The 21,402-nt window shown below is 44.4% G+C and overlaps 1 protein-coding gene across 5 annotated transcripts in view; it reads left to right on the top strand.

The window, feature by feature from the left end:
- Window positions 1–21,402, top strand: part of HDAC9 (histone deacetylase 9) — a 484,232-nt gene that overhangs the window by 422,322 nt on the left and 40,508 nt on the right. For all 5 annotated transcript variants that reach the window (XM_082193889.1, XM_082193888.1, XM_082193887.1 and 2 more), the window contains one exon: window positions 4,507–4,625. In XM_082193889.1, coding sequence (XP_082050015.1) covers window positions 4,507–4,625 — 119 coding nt within the window. The remainder of the gene's footprint in view (window positions 1–4,506; window positions 4,626–21,402) is intronic.

Here is a 21,402-nt window from a genome sequence, read left to right as displayed (position 1 = left end):
AGGCATAAACTGTTATTCAGTACCCCCCCCCAATTATACCACCCCCCATTTTCCAAACTGAAGTCATATATTGTGGATTATTCTTCTACTGAAATTAATATGTAGATTATTCATGTACATGCTGCTTTATGGAGTTATGTAAACAAAAGACATGCTTCTTTCGCAAGAAGCTGACACCAAATTATCAATAGTGAGAAACACAAGAAGGGAGATAAGCACTGAAGACCCATTTCCAACATTGTGCAGAAGGGACCTCTTTATGAGATGACATCCTGCAGAGCACAGTAATCAGTTGGGTATATAAAGGGCAAGATGCTGCTTTAAGTATCCTGGCCCCAAGCTGTACAGGGCTCTGTAGACCAGCACCAGCACCTTGAACTTAGTTCAGTAGCTAATTGATAGCCAGCACAAATGTTTCGACAGCACCATAATACGATGATGATCTTCTGGTCCAGTGAGCAGTCAAGTCCTGGCATTCTGCACTAGCTGCAGTTACAGGATCAACCTCAGGGGCAGCCCCACATACAGCACATTACTGTAATCCTATCTGAAGGCTACCAGCACATGGATGACAGTGGTCAGGTTAACCCCATCCAGAAATAGCCATAGTTGAAGCTGGTAAAAGCACTCCTAGCCACTGAGGTCACCTGGTAGTCTAGTGACCAAGATGGATCCAGGAGCACCCCCAGGCAACGAACCTGCTCCTTAAGGAGGAGTGTGACCCCATTCAAAGCAGTCAATTGACCAACAACACCTTGGCACACCACCTCAGTTTTGCTGGGGTCAAGGCCAGTTTTTTGCCCCTCATCTAGCCTTCCCATTTACAGGTCACTCCTTCCTCCATCTAGAGCAAACACCAAGCCTTGACCTGTGTGTCAGGGCGATGACAACTTGAGACAGCCCCATGGAGGCAATGAAGTCCTCAACACAGATGTTGAAGTCGTTTTCATTCTGGTTTTCCCCAATACCGGACCTGAGGCCAGCCAACTCAGTCAAAGAAGCTGCTGGGAAGCAGGTTGGATGGTACACCAGCAACAAGCCTAGTTTACTTGGCCCGGCACCAAGTGCAGGCCTTGGCAGCCAGCTTCAAAACAGAGGGGCTTCCAGGTGAAGGAGATGAACCGCAGCAAATCCCCCTCCATCTCTGCAGCCTGTACCAAGTATCTGTACCAAGCACAGCTGGGTCAGATTATTTCCTCCCAATTTGCCCACCCAGGTCTCAGTAATACACACCAGATCAACACCCTCATCCAAAATCAAATCACGGATGAGTGAAATCTTATTGCATACTGATTTGGCATTAAACAACAGCATTCATAGACTGGTGGAGACAGCAGATGAGCAACCAGGAACCTGGCCAAGGGAGGGGTGGGAGCCAGGATAGGACCTATCTCCTCCTCATGGCTGTGGCCCCCTCTATGCATGTTCACTGAAATTGGGGCAGCATCACCCCGATTTTCAGTTCACAAGCATCTCTGCTCCATGTGCTGTAAAACCCATGCAAGATAAATGAGAGTAATTCAGAGCGGTGAGGGAAGTTCCAAGGTTGTTGGGTTTTTGTTTATAACCCTCTCTCGCTGCCTGAATGACTTGCATCTGACATTCATAGTGTTAGAAGCAAGGATCGCGTGCTAGATGGTTTAACAATGGCTGGAAACCATCCTGTGACTTCTTTACAGGCAGCAGAATGCACCAGACTGAATGTATTAGGACTCAGGGGAAAGTTTCTTTTGCGAATCTCTCCAGACTCCCAAGAACATGTTGTTGAGCAAGAAGTTTGGAATACATGAAGAGCTGCTTTCCTTGGAAAGGAGGAAAGTGTTCCAGAAGGCCTATGCAACTCTATGGCACGGATGGGGAACTTATGGTCCTTCAGACATCATTGGACTACAACTCCTATTGTCCTTTATCAATAGCTGTGCTAGCTGGGGCTGATGTGAGCAATTTTTGGAGAGCGACAGGTTCCCCAACCCTGTTTTATGGAGTGGGGAAAGTTAATACCTTGGCTTGTTAGAAGAATGAACTACAGTCTTTGGTTTATATGTTTCAAAGAAGATGCCTAGCAGAAGAGGGAAACTGGCATTTGCATAAATGGTCATTTGCATAAATGATTTCCATTTATGATTATTTTATCTCCCACCTCTTTTAAGGCCAAGCAAAATAGGGTGAAATAAGAACCAGCATTAAAATAGTACAATAAATAAAAATAATTCATTAGAACAACATCATCAAATTAAAATGCAGTTAAGTCTTGATCATTTATTTATTTTTAAAGTTTTCATGGTCCATTTGGAAACCACAAGAGTGGGGTGGGGGACAAACATTTTGCAAAAGGAAGTTCCAAAGATGACCCTGCATAAATCAGTTTTACTCATTTAATTTGTGGACATGACTTTCTGATGTGCTACCTTGAGTATTATCACATTGCCCTTGCACCTGCTGTCCACAATACAGTTATACATCATGTTACGTTTGCTTCATGTTACCCTTTTTCAGGTTGCGTCCTGCAGAAAGGGTTGCTTCCGGGTTTCACCGCATGCGAAGTAGCGCTAAATCACGCTTTGCACATGTGCAGAAGTGCCAAATCATGCCACGCACCTGTTCAGGTTCCGCGCTTCAGGTTGCAGGCTTTTCACGTTGCGAAGGGGCCTCCGGAACTGATCCCGTTCGCAACGTGAAAAGGGCTACTTCTCTGCGTCATTAGTGCCACCAGAAGATCTTGGATTCAGACAGTCCTGTCCTATGTGGCTTCTTAGGCTGTGGAGCTGGCGTTCTGCAGTCAGTTCCATGCAGGTGCAATCTGAATTTGTCATATATCCTAATTTGCATAGGACCTGGGGCATAGCTAGCTGCTCCAGGACCCAGAGCAGCAGGGGTGGGGCGAGCCACCCACAGGGACGGGGCGAGCCACCCACGGGGGCATGGTGTGGCGATCCGCTCAGGGGGCAGCGCAGCAATCTGCCCAGGGGGGCGGCACAGCAAGCTGCCCACAGAGTCCACCTGATAGACACAATCCCCACGCTGCCATTTTGGGCAACGCTGGGCCCCGAGCCATCGTGTCACTCCCAGGAGAGACGCGTGGCTCGGGCACACTGCAAGCCAGGCCCTGCGGTAAGTGCCACCCCCGCGGTGAGCTATTTTGCCATCCCCCTGAAGGATGATACCTGGGGTGGACCGCAACCCCCGCACCACCCCTTCATACGCCCCTGCATAGGACAATCCTCTAATTGAAGTATGTTACTGACAGTCCTCTGTTTGAAGGGCTGTCTGGTCCAAGTCCTGGGAATGGAGAGCCAGAGCCTTGAGGCAGCCCATCAACAGTTATAGCAGACTGAGTCTTACAGGCTGCTTGGCCACAGTGTTTCCACTATAGTGCGACCTTTTAGAGTATTTCCATTTGGAGAATAGTAATTATGTAAAAATTTGCATTTATACATGAATCAACATATGCACATTTTCTGCAAATATGTGTCCTTTTTTGTTGCTGTTGAGGCATCCCTCTTTTTTGGGTGACTTGTAAGTGACCACCCTGCTGAATTACTAAATATGTCATTGAATTTTCAAGTCACTGAGGGCTAGACTCTTGTAATACCAAGGTGAAGATTTCTGGTTTAGACAGGCCTTCGCCTTGACACTGACAAACTGATTCCAAATTCTTGCCAACCTAAGGCGTTTTGCTGCCAAAGGACACCTCTTCCCCTTTGCTATGGCCAGCACTTTAAAAATTGGCTTGTCTCCCCATTCAGAAATCAGTTTCCCCTTAATTCCACTGCCCAAAGTGAACTGCTTCACCTAACCCTTGTAGGGCCGGCCCAAAACAAAGAGGCTGATATAAAACACTGGGTAAGAAGGAGTTAATAAGTGGAGAATCGAAAAGCCTCGAAGTTTCTTCCTGAAACCAGCAGGGGGTGCTTTTCCTGATTTGTGGTAGCCAAATTCCTACCAGGCATGACCTCAGAAAATGCCTGACAGCGGGGCCTGAATTTGATTAAGGGAATTTGTATGTGTCCCCACCCTTTCTACAAGAGTTACCCGCTCCCCCCCCCATCTTGACAAACATTTTAAAATGTTAAGAGGATGGGGATAAGTTTAAAAAGCAAACATTTCCCCCCAAAGAAATTTATAGTTCAAATTTACACCAAGTTCTCACTCACTGGAGCAATGCAGGTTTCCACTGAGACTTCAGAGTTCTCATTGTAATCCATTAGTCACTTCCCTCGAAGAGTCAGCCTTTATAGGCAGGAGGATAAAACAGGCCCAGATGTGGGTGTAACGTTAGAAGCTCTTGCATGTACCTGCAAATTATGGGGGTCTTTTTATAATAATAATATTAAAAATCCGCAGAAAGTAGGGAAAGAGAGAGAGAGAGAGAGAGAGAGAAAATGAACATGGAAGTAAACTTCGAGGGAGATGAGCTAGATGGCAGCTAATTATGGTATCATGCTAATCAGTGCGTTTTAAATGAAGCCTCTTGTTCATAACCATTTGCCTATTCTTTGTCTTCAGGACTGTGATTATGCCCATCGCCTCTGAGTTCGAGCCCGACTTTGTCTTAGTATCGGCTGGCTTTGATGCCGTGGAAGGCCACGACCCTCCTCTAGGCGGGTACAAACTGACAGCTAAATGTACGTACGCATTTTTTAAAGTCTCTGTCTCTCCCCCAAGGAAATTATTCTAGGTGGTGCCAAAATTTTGCCTGATATGCTCACGTAACCATTTTGCAGCAGTTAGCAAGGTGCAAAGTCAACGCACGAGTCGGCAGGCGGTAGTGTCTGATATTAGCAATGGCTACCTGCATCCCATGACGTGGGCATAAGCAACATTCTGGCTATTGTAGCACCACAAAGGTTTTGTTGGTGGGGTGTTCATTTGGCCTGGTTTGTTTTTGTTTTTGAGTCTGGCAGTCAGAAATAATAGTAGGGATAGGCTTTGCTCTTTGGGGAGACTCACTGCTAAGGGTTTATAATAATAATAATTTATTATTTATACCCCACCCATCTGGCTGAGTTTCCCCAGCCACTCTGGGCGGCTCCCAATCAAATGTTAAAAACATACAGCATTAAACATTAAAAACTTCCCTAAACAGGGCTGCCTTCAGATGTCTTTTAAAGATAGGATAGCTGCTTATTTCCTTCACATCTAAAGGGAGGGTGTTCCACAGGGTGGGCGCCACTACCGAGAAGGCCCTCTGTCTGGTTCTCTGTAACCTCACTTCTCGCAATGAGGGAACCACCAGAAGGCCCTCGGCGCTGGATCTCAGTCTCCGGGCTGAACAATGGGGGTGGAGATGCTCCTTCAGGTATAAAGGACTGAGGCCGTTTGAAGCAAAGGTCCAGTTAATGGCCCAACAACATTAGCATGGACACGGGTGGTGCTGTGGTCTAAACCACAGAACCTAGGGCTTGCCAATCAGAAGGTCAGCGGTTTGAATTCCCATGACGGGGTGAGCTCCCGTTGTTCAGTCCCTGCTCCTGCCAACCTAGCAGTTTGAAAGCATGTCAAAGTGCAAGTAGATAAATAGGTACCACTCCGGCAGGAAGTTAAACGGCGTCTCCATGCGCTACTCTGGTTCGCCAGAAGTGGTTTAGTCATGCTGGCCACATGATCCGAAAGCTGTATGCCGGCTCCCTTGGCCAGTAAAATGAGATGAGCGCTGCAACCCAGAGTTGTTCACAACTGGACTTAACGGTCAGGGGTCCCTTTACCTTTACTACATTAGCACAATTGTTGTGGGGCGCTCACTCTGTGTTTCTGCCTTGACTAAGTAAATAATTGACTCAGTTGGATATTGCTATACAGAAAGAAAGAAAGAAAGAAAGAAAGAAAGGCCATCACACACACACATACACACACACACACACACCCCATAAAGGGTCTCCCAAAGGCCCCAGATTAATACCATATATACTGTCTTTGATCTTCATACGCAGCAGTTGTTGATATCAATGGAAATGTTTGGTGCAGCTCAAGATCCAGATATTCCCCTTTGCCATATTATAGCCCCGCTCAATAATTTCAGCATTTCCTTTCCACTGCTAAAATGTTATTAAATTTTTAATAAGACAACCTGTAATATCAGCATGGCTCACAATGCATTATGAATATTCATTGTATAAAAAGATAAAGGAGAAAAAGAGGAGGAGAGCCATATCAACAGTGAAATATTAAAAGATTGCCATGATAACGCCCAATGGCTTCCCATCCAGCAGGATATGCCAGGGGGTAGGTGCTCTCAGGCATACATAGAGCTCCTCCACCCATTCACTTTAATGGACAGAAAAATGATACCTGTGCTTTCCATTGGACATGCAAAACTTCATCCTCTGAAAGGAAGGGTCTGCTTATGCAAGGACTCCACATATGGGGTTGGTCTATGGCGGGGGTTAGCAAACTTTTTCATAGGGGGCGGTCCACTGTCCCTCAGACCTTGTGGGAGGCCGGACTATATATTTTTTTGGGGGGGGATGAACGAATTCCTATGCCCCACAGATAACTCAGAGATGCATTTTAAATAAAACCACACATTCTACTCATGTAAAAACACACTGATTCCCAGACCATCCGCGGGCCGGATTTAGAAGGCGATTGGGCCGAATCCGGCCCCCGGGCCTTAGTTTTCCTACCCATGGTCTATGGGCAACAGAGAGCATATGGTTGGTATGTTCTGTATTTCTGCATTACAGTTTCATCTCTACACATTAAGTTAAACCAAATTCTTGTGCTATACAGTTGTTTGTTTGTTTTCAGGCAGACATTTTAACCCTGAGTAGATTTAGTTACCTGTGGTGCTATGTTGACTTCTGTTGATGAGTTTTTATTTTCATGTTATGTCATTGTGTTACTGTTCTTGCTTTGATTTGCGGTTCTCTGGTTTGAGGATCTTCTGACTGGGGATTGTACATATTTGTAAATAAGAAACAATAATAATGGGAGGAGCAATCCCATGGAGGTCAAGGTGGCGAGAGTTCATGGCAGAGGAGCTGCCACGTCCTCTCTGAGGAAGGAAAGCTCCACAGTATCCTATGTCTCCCAGGAGGCCCTCTTAGGGACCATAGGATTGCACTCAAAATGTCCTTCTATTCCTTCATCCAACCAACCAACCAACCAACCAACCAACCACCATCTCTATATATTGCATTTATATCCCAGCCATACTCCAAGAAACTCAGGGCAGAATATATGACAACTCCTCATTTTTGCCCTCAAAAAAATCCTGTGAGCTATGGTGGAGATGTGGGAAGGTGAAGGTCTTTTGGGAACTAATTTACAATGAACTTAAAAAAAAAATAAGTATACTTTTCCAAAAAAAACCTGAAGCCTTTCTATTGGGATTAGTTGGAAAGCAAGGACTCTGTTGGCCCAGAATTGGAAGACAGATGTAATACCAACTATTACGGATTGGCAGGTTAAATTGATAAACTATGTGGAACTGGCTAGACTATCAGGGAGACTACAAGATCAGGAAGATCAGAAGTTTTATGAAAATTGGAGTAAATATTTGGTGTATATAAGAGACAATTGTAAATCTTTAAGACACTGGCAGGGTTTGATTAACTTCAACAGCATATGGCTAATTAGATAAACGAAGAAAATACGCAATATAATGAAAATATATGATACTTACTGAAGGGGTGGAGGGAAGTCTGAAGCTCGGCAGAGCTAAGGTTCTATATGAGACTTATTTGTATAACAAATGTATATGAATGTATTCTTGTTGAAAATCAATAAAAAATTAATGTTAAAAAATAATAATAAATCCTGTGAGCTGGTGAGTGACCGAGATCCAATACTTCAACCTCCTTACTGCTGTGCAAGACCAGATGTGCATTCGCCATTGCATCAATGAAAAAATGATATGTTCGTCCTTAGTTCATATTTATTAATATTCTGTTGGGAGCCTCCCTGAATGTCTGAGGAAACCCAGGCAGATGGGTGGGGTATAAATAATATATCATCATCATCATCATATTTCTATACTTTAAAGTTTTTTCTCTGCGTGCATCTTGTAATTTTAATAATAATAGAAAAATAACATATACCTTCTTCTCTGTCTTGAATAAAGAACTGTATGCAAAATATTTTCACTGTGATCCAGCTCAAACAAAGCAGTTTTAAACCCCGTTGATTTAAAGGAGTAGCTTAAGCATGTGCTTAAGTGTCTCCCACAGAAACCGGTGGGATGAGAAAACAAAAACAGAAAACACTTAACCTTAGCTGGTTTGTGCCCTTTGTATTTGCTTTATCATAAAATGCTTGGGGAGAAAAATGTTGTGCCTAAAGTTCTTGATACTGCCTTATCACCCGGTGCAGTAATTGAACCATTAAATGGGAACTATCTCAAAGATAGTAAACAGTAAAGTGTCAAACAAAGTGCTGGGTGACTTTTTTCATGGGGAGAGAGGGGTAAGGGGAGCGTCTGCCTTTCCCAGAAAGGCCGGACTTAGTGACTTTCTAGAACTTGACTCTTGCTTCTTCTCTGTTATCTCAAAGAAAACATTTGGCACCATGGGGCAAAGTGGAATGACAATTAGCAGTAGTTTAACAAAAGATGCCCTTGAAGCATTTATTTAGAAGGCGCATCAGTCAATGTGAGATTGGATATCTACTTGCTGCTGAGCCCAATTATTGGAGCCCTTAATGTTTACAGTATGGCATGATAAAATGAATTTTCAAGTTCTTAACCTGAGGTAGCACTGTAATTATTATTGCATCATATCCCAATTTTCCTCTAAGGAGCTCAGGTGGGTGTGTACACTGCTCCTTATTATCTTCCTAACAAGCCTGCAAAGCAGACTTCCCTAATAGTTAGTGAGTTGTCCAAGGTCACCCAGTGAACTTCATGGCTGAGTGGGACTTTGTCTGCCATGTCTTAGTCCAGCACTATAACCTCTATATCACACTGCAGTCTCAGGACTTTATTCCTAAGAATTTTTGAGATTTTCTCAGATTAGGTCTTTATTTATCAGAATTTCACCCCCTTGCTATCCAAGTCCGACTTACAAGGAATGTTTGATGCCCCTAATATTTAGAAAGTTTGTTTTGTTGTTGTTGTTTGGCACAAGGCAAATATCTTCTTATTTGCACAGGCTTTTGGAATTACTTTTGGAACTTTGACCTGATCTGCACTTCCGCTTTAGGGTTTTTATTTGGTCATTTGCTTTCTTGCATTTTGTTACGTTTACCTTTCGTTCTGTTTTAAAATTGTATTTAAGATGAGTTGCGTGAAGTGGTTTAACCACGCTTTGGTAAAACGCCCTGGAATCTTTAGATGCAGGGCAGTGGAGAAGCATTCTTTAAAAGTAAACTATAGCAAGTCTGTGACATAATTTGAATGGATCTTTATACACGAGATCAGCAAGTAAATAGCGATGGTATTTATTTATTTATGGAGAGTAGCCCTGAAACCAACAGGGAACCAGGAGACATTAGCTGGCGCTCATAGGTCCCTGCTGGACAGTTAAGGGCTCCACGGATTGTTACCTCAAGTATTTTAAAAAGCAAACACCTCTTATCTGAGGCAATATTCTCTCCCTGGCCCCTTGGCCATGGACTTCAAAAGCTGAGCACAGGGAAAGCCAGAGAGGCAATAACATTTAATCTGACAGAGAGGCCATCCTGGTAGGGACAGACAAGTTAAGGAGTCTCTAAAAAGTCTGCTGTGGTGTTTTAACCCCATCAAGCAATTAAAGGCCATTTGTTTCATGGTCTGCACCTTTTCTACACTCCCCAACTGACACACACACACACACACACACACACACACACATTTTTTTTATAAAAAAAACTAGTTTCAGTATTTGGGATCCTTCCTTCATTAGTCCACGAATGCATTTCTCTTCATCTCAAGCAAATGCCCAAGTTGTTGTTGTTTTTAAGCAAACAGCACATTCTGTGTATTGAATTATTTTTCAAGCTATTATGAGTAAAGTACGGGTGGAGCTCTGCAGCCACCCGGCATGATTCAGAGCAGACCCCTTCCTCCTCCCCTGTTGCGGCCTTTGATTTAACCCCCACGCTCCCAATCACAATGTAGATCTTCACTCCCTACTTGTTCCCAGTGTAAAGGTAAAGGTAAATGCCCCTAGTCAGTTAAGTCCAGTCAAAGGCGACTATGGGGTTGCAGCGCTCATCTTGCTTTCAGGCCGAGGGAGCCGTCGTTTGTCCACAGACAGCTTTCTGGGTCATGTGGCCAGAATGACTAAACCACTTCTGGCACAACGGAACACTGTGATGGAATCCAGAGTGCACGGAAATGCCATTTACCTTCCCACCACAGTGGTACCTATTTATCTACTTGCACTAGCATATTTTCGAACTGCTAGGTTGGCAGGAGCTGGGACAGAGCAATGGGAGTTCACCCAATCGCAGGGATTTGAACCACCAACCTTCTGATCAGCAAGCCCAAGAGGCTCAGTGGTTTAGACCACAGCGCCACATGCATCCTGTTCCCAGTGTAGATCTGTATTCACCCCCTTGCTCCTGATGTAGATCTTCACTAACCCTTTCTTCCCTGACGGGGTGGGGCTGCCATTTTGTGGTTCGTCCCAGGTGCCAAAATGTTTTGGGCCATCCCTGTATGGAGGGCCACAGGTTCCTTACCCCCCGATGAAGCAAAGAATGGTGTCACAGCAGGACAAAGCTGTGGCGACAGCCTCACAAGTGCAATGCATAGACCAGCCCTCATCCCCATTGATGAGAACTAGGAGCTTGGAGTCCTAGCCTGTGTGTGCACTGTAACTTTACAGCATATTTGAAGCACTGTCTTTCCCTCAGAGAATTATGGGCCCTGTAGTTTACCCCTCACAGAGTTAGAGTTTCCAATAATTCATAGCAAACAGCAGTGCCCAGAATCCTTTGAGGGAAATAGTGTGCTTTGAATATGCTTTAAAAGTGCTGTGTGTATACAGTCCTAGTGCAAAATTAAATTACATTGCACAAACTGAGGGGTGTACTGTGAGTCCTTCACATTCCAATTCCAAACACTTATAATAATGCCAGTGGCCTGAAGGTAACACCAGTGATCAAAGAAACAAAACAGAAAAGTGTGGTCGTAGAAAGCCAACTAGGGCAAATTTTGTTGTTATTTCTGGGTTGAGAGGGACCAGAAAAGAAATGTTCCCCTTGCGGCAAATTATTCTGGCTTTTTGTGCCTTTCTGACAATATTTTGGACTATAAATCAGGAAATGAAGTGCTATAAATAGGGACTTTCAAGTATGGCCTTGGAACACACTAATGTGTAACCTAAGCACAAAAAGCTAGCATGTCAACCTTCCTTCTTTATTCAAGGTCTAAGTGAATACTGAAAAAAAAGTGGGTTCATATATTCAGTCCCTGATTTGACCTTCTGTAAAAAGCCTTTGTTTAATGTATTAGCATAGGCTTGTTGATTTACTTTGTCTTTAGGAAACTCCAGTTCATCTTTGCTTGCAATTTGTCTTGTACCGAACACATGTCAATAACTCCGTGATTAAAACTGGCTTCAGTATGAGCCAGTTTAAGCAGGAACCGGCCTTCCCATTGATCATACTGCACCAGAAGGCTATTTTCGACTTTTCTCAGTGCCTAGCATGCAGGCCTCCTAAGTGTCTCTATTCTCCAGGGACAGTCCCAGTTTTAAAGAAGCCGTCCCAGTTTCTGACTTGATCCCAGAATGTCCCACTTTTCCTTGGGACGCCTATATTTTCTTTGGGGAAATGTTGGAGGGTAGGGAATAAGATGTCCCTGTTTCCGTTGGAGAAATGTTGGAGGCTATGTGCGTGCTGTTTGCAGATGGAACACATTTCAGGAAAATAAATCTCAAGCAAAGTATCCTCAGTTGAATTTGCTGATTGTAAAGAAATCCCCTCAGTAGCTGACTTTGGGCTCTCGGATTTCAGAGTCACTGGCGGAGGAAGGAGGGTGCGGTGGATGTGGTCCGACCTGGGTGTCATCCCTGGGGGGGGGTGACATCACCCCCGCCCCCTAGATGCTCGCGCCTCCTCCGGGTGCACAGCATGTGCACTGCTCCGGGTGTCAGAGCAGCTAGCTCTGCCTCTGCCCTGTGCAACACTAAAAATTGGTGCTGCCCCTGTGCCTCTCACACTCTGTTCTACATCGTTGCTGTGGCGCCCCCTATGGCAGTACCCTAAAACTGCCTCTGATCCCCTTTTCTTTTGCTCATTTTAAATGGCTTTTTAAAAAAACTCAGAATTCTGAGTACAGTGTTCACAGAATATAAATGTCCCATTAACTGGTTTCCTTTTGCCACCTGTGAGGGTCTGGTGCAAGGTAGTATCCAGATCACTGTGACTGTGCAGAAATTAACTGAGTGGCTTCATGCATATATATATATATTCTGAAACCTCAAGAGAGGAACAATCAAAACTCCCATAAGATTCATCAGGGCTCTCAAGAATGAACTGCAAAACAAATGAAGACTTTAATAATGAAAATGTAGGGTTGGAAAGGCGAATAAGGAAAGAACTCCCCCCCCCCCTTACACACCCCCTACAGAGAAATGGGTTGGGCTGACAAAGGGAGGTGGGCAGCAGGAGTTGGGGAAGAAAGGCCAGAAGAAAACTAAATACCAATTGGAGGGGGTGGGGAGGAACTGACCTTACATAACAGCCTCATTGCACCCCCAGAAATAATGGTTTGATGGAAATGGTTTCTTTTTCTTTTCCGAGGCTCTGGGGACTCAAATGCCTTTCCAAAACCAAAATAGCCTTATGTAAATTAAGAGCACAAAAGCCCAGTTTTATGATTTGGGTTGCAGTTTAATTCCTTTCTATCTTTCTTGCCATTGTTTAAAAAAGCAGCTCAAAACATCAAAGGAAAATGGCATGTGTTCTAAATCAGGGCTCCAGCACTGAAGTATGACAGCACAAAAATTAAAGCTAAATAAATGTGCTGTTTTAGCTCTCATATTTTCCCCAGAATTGCGTCTTACGAAATCAGCTCCTTTAAAGATGTGGAGGTTTGGTTGCTTGCTTGTTGGATTTGTTCTCTTTCTTTCTTCTTTCTAAATTCCTTTATTTTGTTTGATCTAACTCTGATGTTGGTGCCGTGGCAAAAGATCACTCCACTCTCCTCCCCCAAGAAGTACAATAATAAAATAGGTAGTTGTCACAATACGTTTGAACACTGGATCCTGGCTTCTTAGTTCCTCAAGCATGCATGGAATAAAATGAAACATTCAAAAGTGTGCTGTGGTGTGTCTTGACAGGCAAGTATGATTTTTACCAAACAGCAAACCTGCCTCAATATGCAAGGGGGATATTAAAAGCAACCATGGAAGTGTACCACATGCCAAAGGGTTCTGGGTTACAATAAATTGCATTTCTGTAAAATGTGTTTCTCCTTGTCCTGCAAAGGCTTATTCATAGGTTCCTCTTTCTGCTTGTTTTTGTGTGTATGTGTGTACACACACACACACACACACACAGAGAGAGAGAGAGAGAGAGAGAGAGAGAGAGAGAGAGAGAGAGGCTGACTGTCAACTCATAAAATATCAGGATGGGATATTTGAAGTCCCATTCAAAGCAGTACGAAATAATCATTAAAATGACTGGCTAATAAAAAAGGTTTTTTAACAGCTGCATAGGTCTGTCAATCTTAAAAGGTCTTCAAAAATAATTGATAGGGAGGATGCCTGCTAAATCTCTGCTGGACAGGTATTCCACAGCAGGGGACCATCAACATTAAATATCTGATGTCTACTTCAGACCAGTCAGGCCTCTGTAACACAGGGGACAACTAACAGCAGTCCTCTAGATTATCTCAGTGACTTGAGTTGGGAAATAAGGGCTCCGGCAGTCCTTAAGGTATCCCAGACCCAAGTTGTTCAAGGGTTTGTATATCAGCACAAGAGAATCATCTATATATCCTTGTGATGGCAGCAGACATGAGGTTTGCTCTTCTTTAGCAGGGTAGACCAGTAAAATTCACAAATATACAGTTTCATACAGGAGACCAATTTGTCCCCATGACCATGGGTGCCCAGTGCCATGGGTGCCATGCAGCTTGCATGGCCCTGGCTCCAAAATTTGTGGGTGCCTGGCCCCTTCATGGGGAATTTTGTGGGTGCTCAGGCACTCAGGGCCCCGGGGAGTTGGCACCTATGCATTGAGGGGCTAAACAGCCCTGCATCTGGAAATGTTTAATGTTTGATGTTTTTACAATTTTTTTTATACGCTGTAAGCCACCCAGAGTGGCTGGCGAAACCCATCAAGAGGGGCGGGGTATACATATTACTACTACTACTACTACTACTACTATTATTATTCATAATTACCGGTAAGTATAAGATCCAGGGTTGTGTGCTACCATAAATCAAACATCCAGCATTTCATCCAGCAAGACCCAACAACTGCTACTTGATTTGATACTAGAGTTGCCATATTTCAAAAAGTCAAAACCAGGACACCCCAAAAGTTGTTGAGCTTCTTTTAGGGAGACCCCAAAATTGTTGAGCCTTTCTTAAATAAAAACATGCATTGGCTCATTAATAATCTGAAATGCTTTATTTCTACGGACTTATCCTGATTTTAAGCAAGTGGATTACGTATCTCAAACACAATGCAGAATATTTGACTTCAGTTGCTTCTGGGGCTAGCATTTCCTGGGTAGCAGCCCAGGTTGCATTAGGCAAAATGTTGGGCGACAGGAAGCAGTGTAATTCTACTTGATGGAGTGCAGTGCGATTGTCCCGATGAGGAATGGCTTGTTCTTTTCCATTCTGGCTGGAATCTTGCTTTCCGAAGTTCGTCTTCCAATATTCCTGATATCCTTCAACAACGTAGAAGAGCATCCAAACTCCACAAATTGCAATCCAGTAGAGTTCTTTGTAGGCTGTTACCTCTGCACTTTCACCCCAGGGGTTCATTTCTGGGCAGCAAAGCCACAGGGCTGTATTATGGTCACATTTGCAGAAAGTCCTAAAGGCGTTTGACAAAGATATAGGATTTATGTGGTACCCCAATGAGGAATTGGCATTCCCCTACTACAGATTATATAAGAGCAGGAGGCAAATCTATCTATCTATTATCTATCTGTCTGTCTGTCTGTCTATCTGTCTATCATCTATCATCTATCTATCTATCATCTATCTATCTATCATCTCTCTCTCTCTCTCTCTCTCTCTCTCTCTCTCACACACACACACACACACACACACACACAGACACACACACAACCTCTTTCCATTTACAGTGGTACCTTGGGTTAAGAACTTAATTCATTCTGGAGGTCCGTTGTATTTCTGTTGTAGAAGCCCACCAATGCATGATTTATTCCTAAACCTTTATGGTTTCACCTTCCAGGTTTCATGATAGCTTCACAAACATAGTTCCTGACCCTTATTACACCCTTACACATACATCTGACATGTGTGCCCATTGCTTAGCTTACTCCTTCTGAGTGCAGTACTTTTTGCCCTTTCACTCTGCTCCTTTGGCCAATTGCTCAAACATGCACATGACGGGCTCTGATGCGCACTTGGGATTCTGACATGAGCAAGAACTGTCGGATTCACTTTAGTGTTGGGGTGTGTGTGCGGCTTCCTGTACAATCAGCATTTTATGAAACACTGTTGTTGGCATCTGTCTGTTTTGGATGCAATGGAGGAGTGCACCTTTGAGGGTGGAGTCAAGCGGTTGGATGGTTACAGCGCCTGCTGTGGCAGGAGAGACATGCTTTGTTGCAGCTGGGACAGATGAAGGCATCTGCCTTTCCTGCTGCAAATATATCGTGGCATTTCTTCTATCTCAGCTCCTCCCACTGGTTGTTCCCCCTTTGGTCACAGCTATGAACGCACAACCTGTTTCCAGGCACTGCAATTGTCTGCAAGGGGCAGTGTTGTGTAACCATTAATGCTTAAGGTACCAGCCCTGCTGCATGAGCCTGGTATAAATGCAGAACTTGTCCTCAAATGGCTTATCAAATTGTTTTAAAATACACTGCTTAGAGCAGATTTGTACATGAATGAATGTACAATTCTCTGCCATAATGAGATGTATATGGGCAGTAGGCATTGGAATTGCCAGCCTCCCCCCCCCCCAACCTACTGGTGTTTTGCACTACAACTGACATCAGCCCCAGCCAGCACAGCCAATGATCAGGGATGATGGGAGCTGTAGTTCAAAGCATCCAGAGGGCACCAGGCCAAGGATGCTGGTATAACCCAGGTATCTCTCCCTGAAAGAGATGCATGAGTTGCCTCTTGGACATTCCTTCTGAAGCACAAAAACAGATGCAGAAGCCCCTACAAACTGCATTTCCCACTTCTTTATAATGTCCAGAATTGCTCCACATTTTAAAAGATAAAAAATGCAATTTGCTGATTTGTGAACTGCAAACTGGAAAAGAAGCCTGAGAACATGCCATATGCACTCATTGTGCCCTTTTCTGGATAATATCCAATGTGTGTAGGACCAGGATATTGGATATATCAAGCCTTTTCTCACACACACTCACAATATCTCTTTGGCTCCAGTGTGCATAATCTGTTTCATTCGCTGTCTTAGTCATTCACTGACACACCACAGATCGTTTATTCTCTTGCTGACACACCCTGAGCAAATCTTCTTTCAATTGCCAATATCCGCCCACATATATACTCACTTAGGAACTATATCAGGATAAGAGGGAGGATTCATTTGTGAAGTTTGGATCTAAGCACATTCTGGAGTTTGGATTTGGAATGTAGGGTCATTTTGTGACTTATTGCAATAACTATATTTAGATATCCAGCATTAAAAATTAGAGATTCTTTTCATCTGCGTGGAGTGATAAAGCTACCATAAACATTTTTGTATGTAGTTATGCTTCCTATTAAGCGGGCAGTTTAACTCTGTTCACACACCAGTGAAAATCTGAAAGCTTGCTGTGAAATATTCTTTGCAAAATAAGGTTACTGGGCACAACAATCCAACTTCTCCTTACGCCTGACTGGGGTTGTTGCAGTTGGAATGCCCAGGTCTCCCAGTTAAGCCAGCACCTTGCTGGCTGATGCTGCCGGAGCAATGGAAGCATCATTTTGTTGACACTGACCTCCCACTTCTATGTGCCAATCATGTGGGTGGGCTGGCTCCTGACGAGACCTTTGCCAGCAGTTACCAGTGGGAAAACCCCAAATGGGGCATTGCAAGGGAAAGCAGGAGTAGGGCTGAGTCAGGCTTGGGATCACTGGCATGGGGAGCACACCAGATCCTGGTTGGTGCACTGAACTTACTGCCCTCCCTCCAATCTTCTCCCTGGCCACCATGAATGGGAGAACTATGGGTGTGGTGGTCGTCTTGCCACTTGCCACCTTACCCAAGGTGGCTTCCCAGTTTACATTTGTAAGTTGCAGGAGTGGTTTCTATCTAAAAATGTAACATGGGGGAATCTATGTGTTTTTCTACTTCTTGAAATGCTGGCCTACAAAGCTGCCCCCACATTATTGCCCTGAACAGAGTTCATTAGAAAGTAAGAAGAGCCCTGCTGGCTTAGACCAAAGACCTCTCTAGTCCAGCATCTTTTTCCCCACCATGATTGACTAGAGACGTCTATGGTAATTTATAGATTCCACAGCCTTATATCCTTCCTCTCGCCCCACATACATGCACACTGCTCCAAACCAGGGGTGTACCTTGGGATTGGGAAGGTTGGTCTCCAACAAAGGTGCAGGCCTGCCCCCCCCCCAGTAAAAATCACACCTCTTCACTCTGGCTTAGAGATGCTCATCTACATGCTCCCTGGGGCCTCTAGGAGGCCAGGCCAGGCCAGGCATGCAGGCTCCTTTGGGTGCCTTGGCAGAGGAATCTGGGTGTCACTAGCATTGGCCATGGCAGCAGCCCTGTGGGGCCAGCTTCCCAGTTGGCTATTAGAAGTGTGAGTGGAGTGCCCAGGGGAGCTTGGAGGAAAGAAAGATGGAGAGAACAGGTGAGAGCTGCAGGAGGAAGCAGAAGGAAGGAAGGAAGGAGGAAGGAAGGAGGAAGGAAGGAAGGGAGGGAGGGAGGGAGGGAGGGAGGGAGGGGAAAAGCAGTGAGCGAAGGGAGGGGGCAGGAAGGCAGATAGATGGATGGACTGAAAGAGGAGGGGAAGCGGAGCAGAGCAGACCCAACCCCAGTGGCCACGGAGGAAGTCACTGGTGGAGCGTACAAGGAAGCAAACCTTTTGAGTTTCTGGTCTGTGGCCTCTCCTGGCTTCAGAGGCACCAATACAGCTCCTTGCCAAGGGTGCAAGGGAGCCTAGGTATGCCTCCACTCCAAACAAATTATTACCCCACCCCCTGCTTAAAAGTCTTAAAAGTCAAGAAGTCAGTCATGGACCTCCAACATTACATGTCACTTACCTTTAAAATCATGAGCATGGCAGTCCTGGATTCAAATGTTAACAATTAACTAATGAGGTGGCCATACAGAAGCTACTGTCTCTCACCTTCCTAACACCACTCACCTTCAGTCTGCAACACGGGAGTAATATCATTCTGGCCTCAAGCTGGCTGATATAATATAAATGATGTGATGTAAACTTTCCCAAAGTGCTATATGCTGTCTGTCAGCTTTTGCTGCAACATTATCCACATTGTTTTGGGGAGTTGAGAGATGTGAATATTATTATTATTATTATTAAAGTGTGCCTTTCCCCTCCCCCTCCCCCAAATATGCAACCCTAGCATGCCTTAAGAACCCTCTCTCCAAACAACTTTGAGTTATCAGCGATCAGCAGCCATGAGAGCAGACTGGACAAGACATATGTCAATTTGCCCTTTTAATCGGTTAGAGAGATAGATTAAATCAGCTGGGAGATGCTTAGAGTACAACTATGATTCCTCCTTGTCTCTTGGAAGAGACACATTGCCTGCTTCTTCTTAGAAACCACATTCCTAGGTTTCCTAGGGTAGTTCCAATAACTCATTTCTTAACAGGAAAATGTTCTGGTTTAGGAAGGATTACTCTGAAAAGTTTTGACAATAAAATTTCAGCAACTTCTAAATTGTCCGTGTTTCCTAAATACCCAGCCACTTGGGGATCTGCCTCTAGTCTTCTGAAGCCCGGGCTGATTGATAACAGGACTCTATCACACTGTCCAATGGAGGGGGGAATTCAATGTGGTAGAACCAGCAATGTCGTCTGTATATCAGCCATAGTTTAGGTGCCTCGGGGGAAATTGTAACAAGTAATCCAGGCATTGAAACAGCTTCTCAGTACCTCTGGCCGGGCTCCAATGGGCTATACAGTGTTGGCAAGAACGTCCAAGTTTCGCTTGACACATCTTTGTAATAGAACGTAGCAGAAAGTTGCTCAAGATGTTTTATTTGGAAATTACAATTAATCAGGAGGCTTTGAGGGGCCAAAACTCAATTTCAACACAAGTTTCCTCTGTTTTGCTGAATTTCATCCATTACCTCTGCAATAAAGAATGACAGGCGGTGCATTTCTGGCTGATTATGGCATGTGTCAGGTGGATCGAGGAGGCAGGAAGCCAAAAGGAAAGTGACTAACTACCCAAGATGTGCAGTAATCCCTTAGAAATGCACTGTGCTTCAGAGTCCCTCTGCTACGATGAAATGGAATTGATTAAACACAGTGGCCCGCATCCAGAAGGTGCTGAGCACTTTCGACACTCAGTGAAAGGGTAGGTGCTAATCAGTGCCAGGAGATTTAGCCCGATCCCCCGAGGCCATTTACTAACACAAAACTCATTCCTGTTGTACTACTGTGGCTTTTGGAAAGGGTGGATTATTCATACACAGGATCTCGATGAGGTCTACTCATTAGGACCTTTGCCTGGGGTTCAGGGGACTTCAGGGTTCTGTGTTTCACCCAACCACAAATGTTCATTGGGATGCTACAGGAGAAATCACAGCTGAGTCAGATTGCCTAAGAAGCACTCTTTTAGCCCAAATGGTCAAATACTGTCATCATTGATATTTGGAAGCTGCTCTGGGAGCCTTTATCAGCTACAGAATGGGATAAAAAATGGAAGTGGCACTCTTAAAGGTGCCATACAATACCCATTCTACATTTGTAAGAAATTGATCGAGGGAACTCCTTGACTATTAACACCAGGCAGGAACCTTCATAGTACCAATTGCTGGGAAACACAGATGTGCAGAGTGCAATTGTGCACATCTCCAGCTTTCAGGTTTCTGATGAAATAGGATGCTGAACTAGACGGACCATTGGCTTGATCCATCAGGCTCGTATTATGTTCCAAGCATGCCATCTGTCAGCCATGGTAGAAAGCTGGTACTTGGCCATGGGTGGGAAACCTGTAACCCTCCTGCTGTTGCTGTGGACTAAGATTCCTATGTTATCTGACCATTTGCCTTACTCTCTAGACCTGATGAGTTCTGGAGTGTAACAGCATCCCAAGAGTCACAGTTTCCTCACCCCTGCACTAGACTATACAGGCCGTTGCTATGATATAGCCTATCCTTTTATACACAGTCCTAGCGCATTTGAAGTGGGGAGCATTTAATCGGATTTTAATTTATTATTTTAGTTTCATATTTTTTCCAGTGTACTGTAAATTGCTGTTTGACGTAATTTTTAGCAGTAGCAATGTGACAGTGCAATGCTTAACATAGTTATCCTATGCATGCTTACTTGAGAGCAAGGCCAAGAGAAAATCTGTGGCATTTATGTCTGAGCAAGCACGGTGGTCTAAACCACAGAGCCTAGGGCTTGCTGATCAGAAGGTTGGTGGTTCAAATCCCCGTGACGGGGTGAGCTCCCGTTGCTCGGTCCCAGCTCCTGCCAACCTAGCAGTTCGAAAGCACGTCAGTGCAAGTAGATAAATAGGTACCGCTCTGGCAGGAAGGTAAACGGCGTTTCTGTGCACTGTTCTGGTTCACCAGAAGCAGCTTAGTCATGCTGGCCACATGACCCGGAAGCTGTCTGCGGACAAATGCCGGCTCCCTCGGCCTATAGAGTGGGATGAGCGCCGCAACTCCAGAGTCGTCCACGAGTGGACCTAGTGGTCAGGGGTACCCTTTACCTTTACACATGAAAAGGCTGGACATGGATTCGTGTACTTTCATGTATCCGAGTGCCAGTGAAAAGACATAAAAAGTTCACTATTTGTATGGTTGGAAGCACATGCAAGGAGATCTCAGGTTCAGTCCTTGGCATTTCATAGTAGGAGTAGGAAAGACTCTTGTCTGAACCCTGGAGAGTCAGTGTACAATACTAAGCCAGATAAACTAATGGTCCAATCCTATGGTGCTGCTTACTAGAATATGGCTGTGCAAATGACAAACAGTAAGTTGGCAAAATACAACTGAAAAGTTTGAGGTAACCAAAGTTTAGAAAATGAGGGCTCTGCTCCGCATTCTATGGACTTGTTAAAATAGTTATTATTTAGCAATCAAAGATTAATTGTTGAAAACAAATTACTGCAGAACCAACAGCCACATAATGAAATGATCTATTATA

The sequence above is a fragment of the Podarcis vaucheri genome (genome assembly GCF_965113315.1).
Source record: "Podarcis vaucheri genome assembly, chromosome: 12".
Lineage (NCBI taxonomy): Eukaryota > Metazoa > Chordata > Lepidosauria > Squamata > Lacertidae > Podarcis > Podarcis vaucheri.
This window is presented reverse-complemented; position numbering and strand designations above follow the sequence as displayed.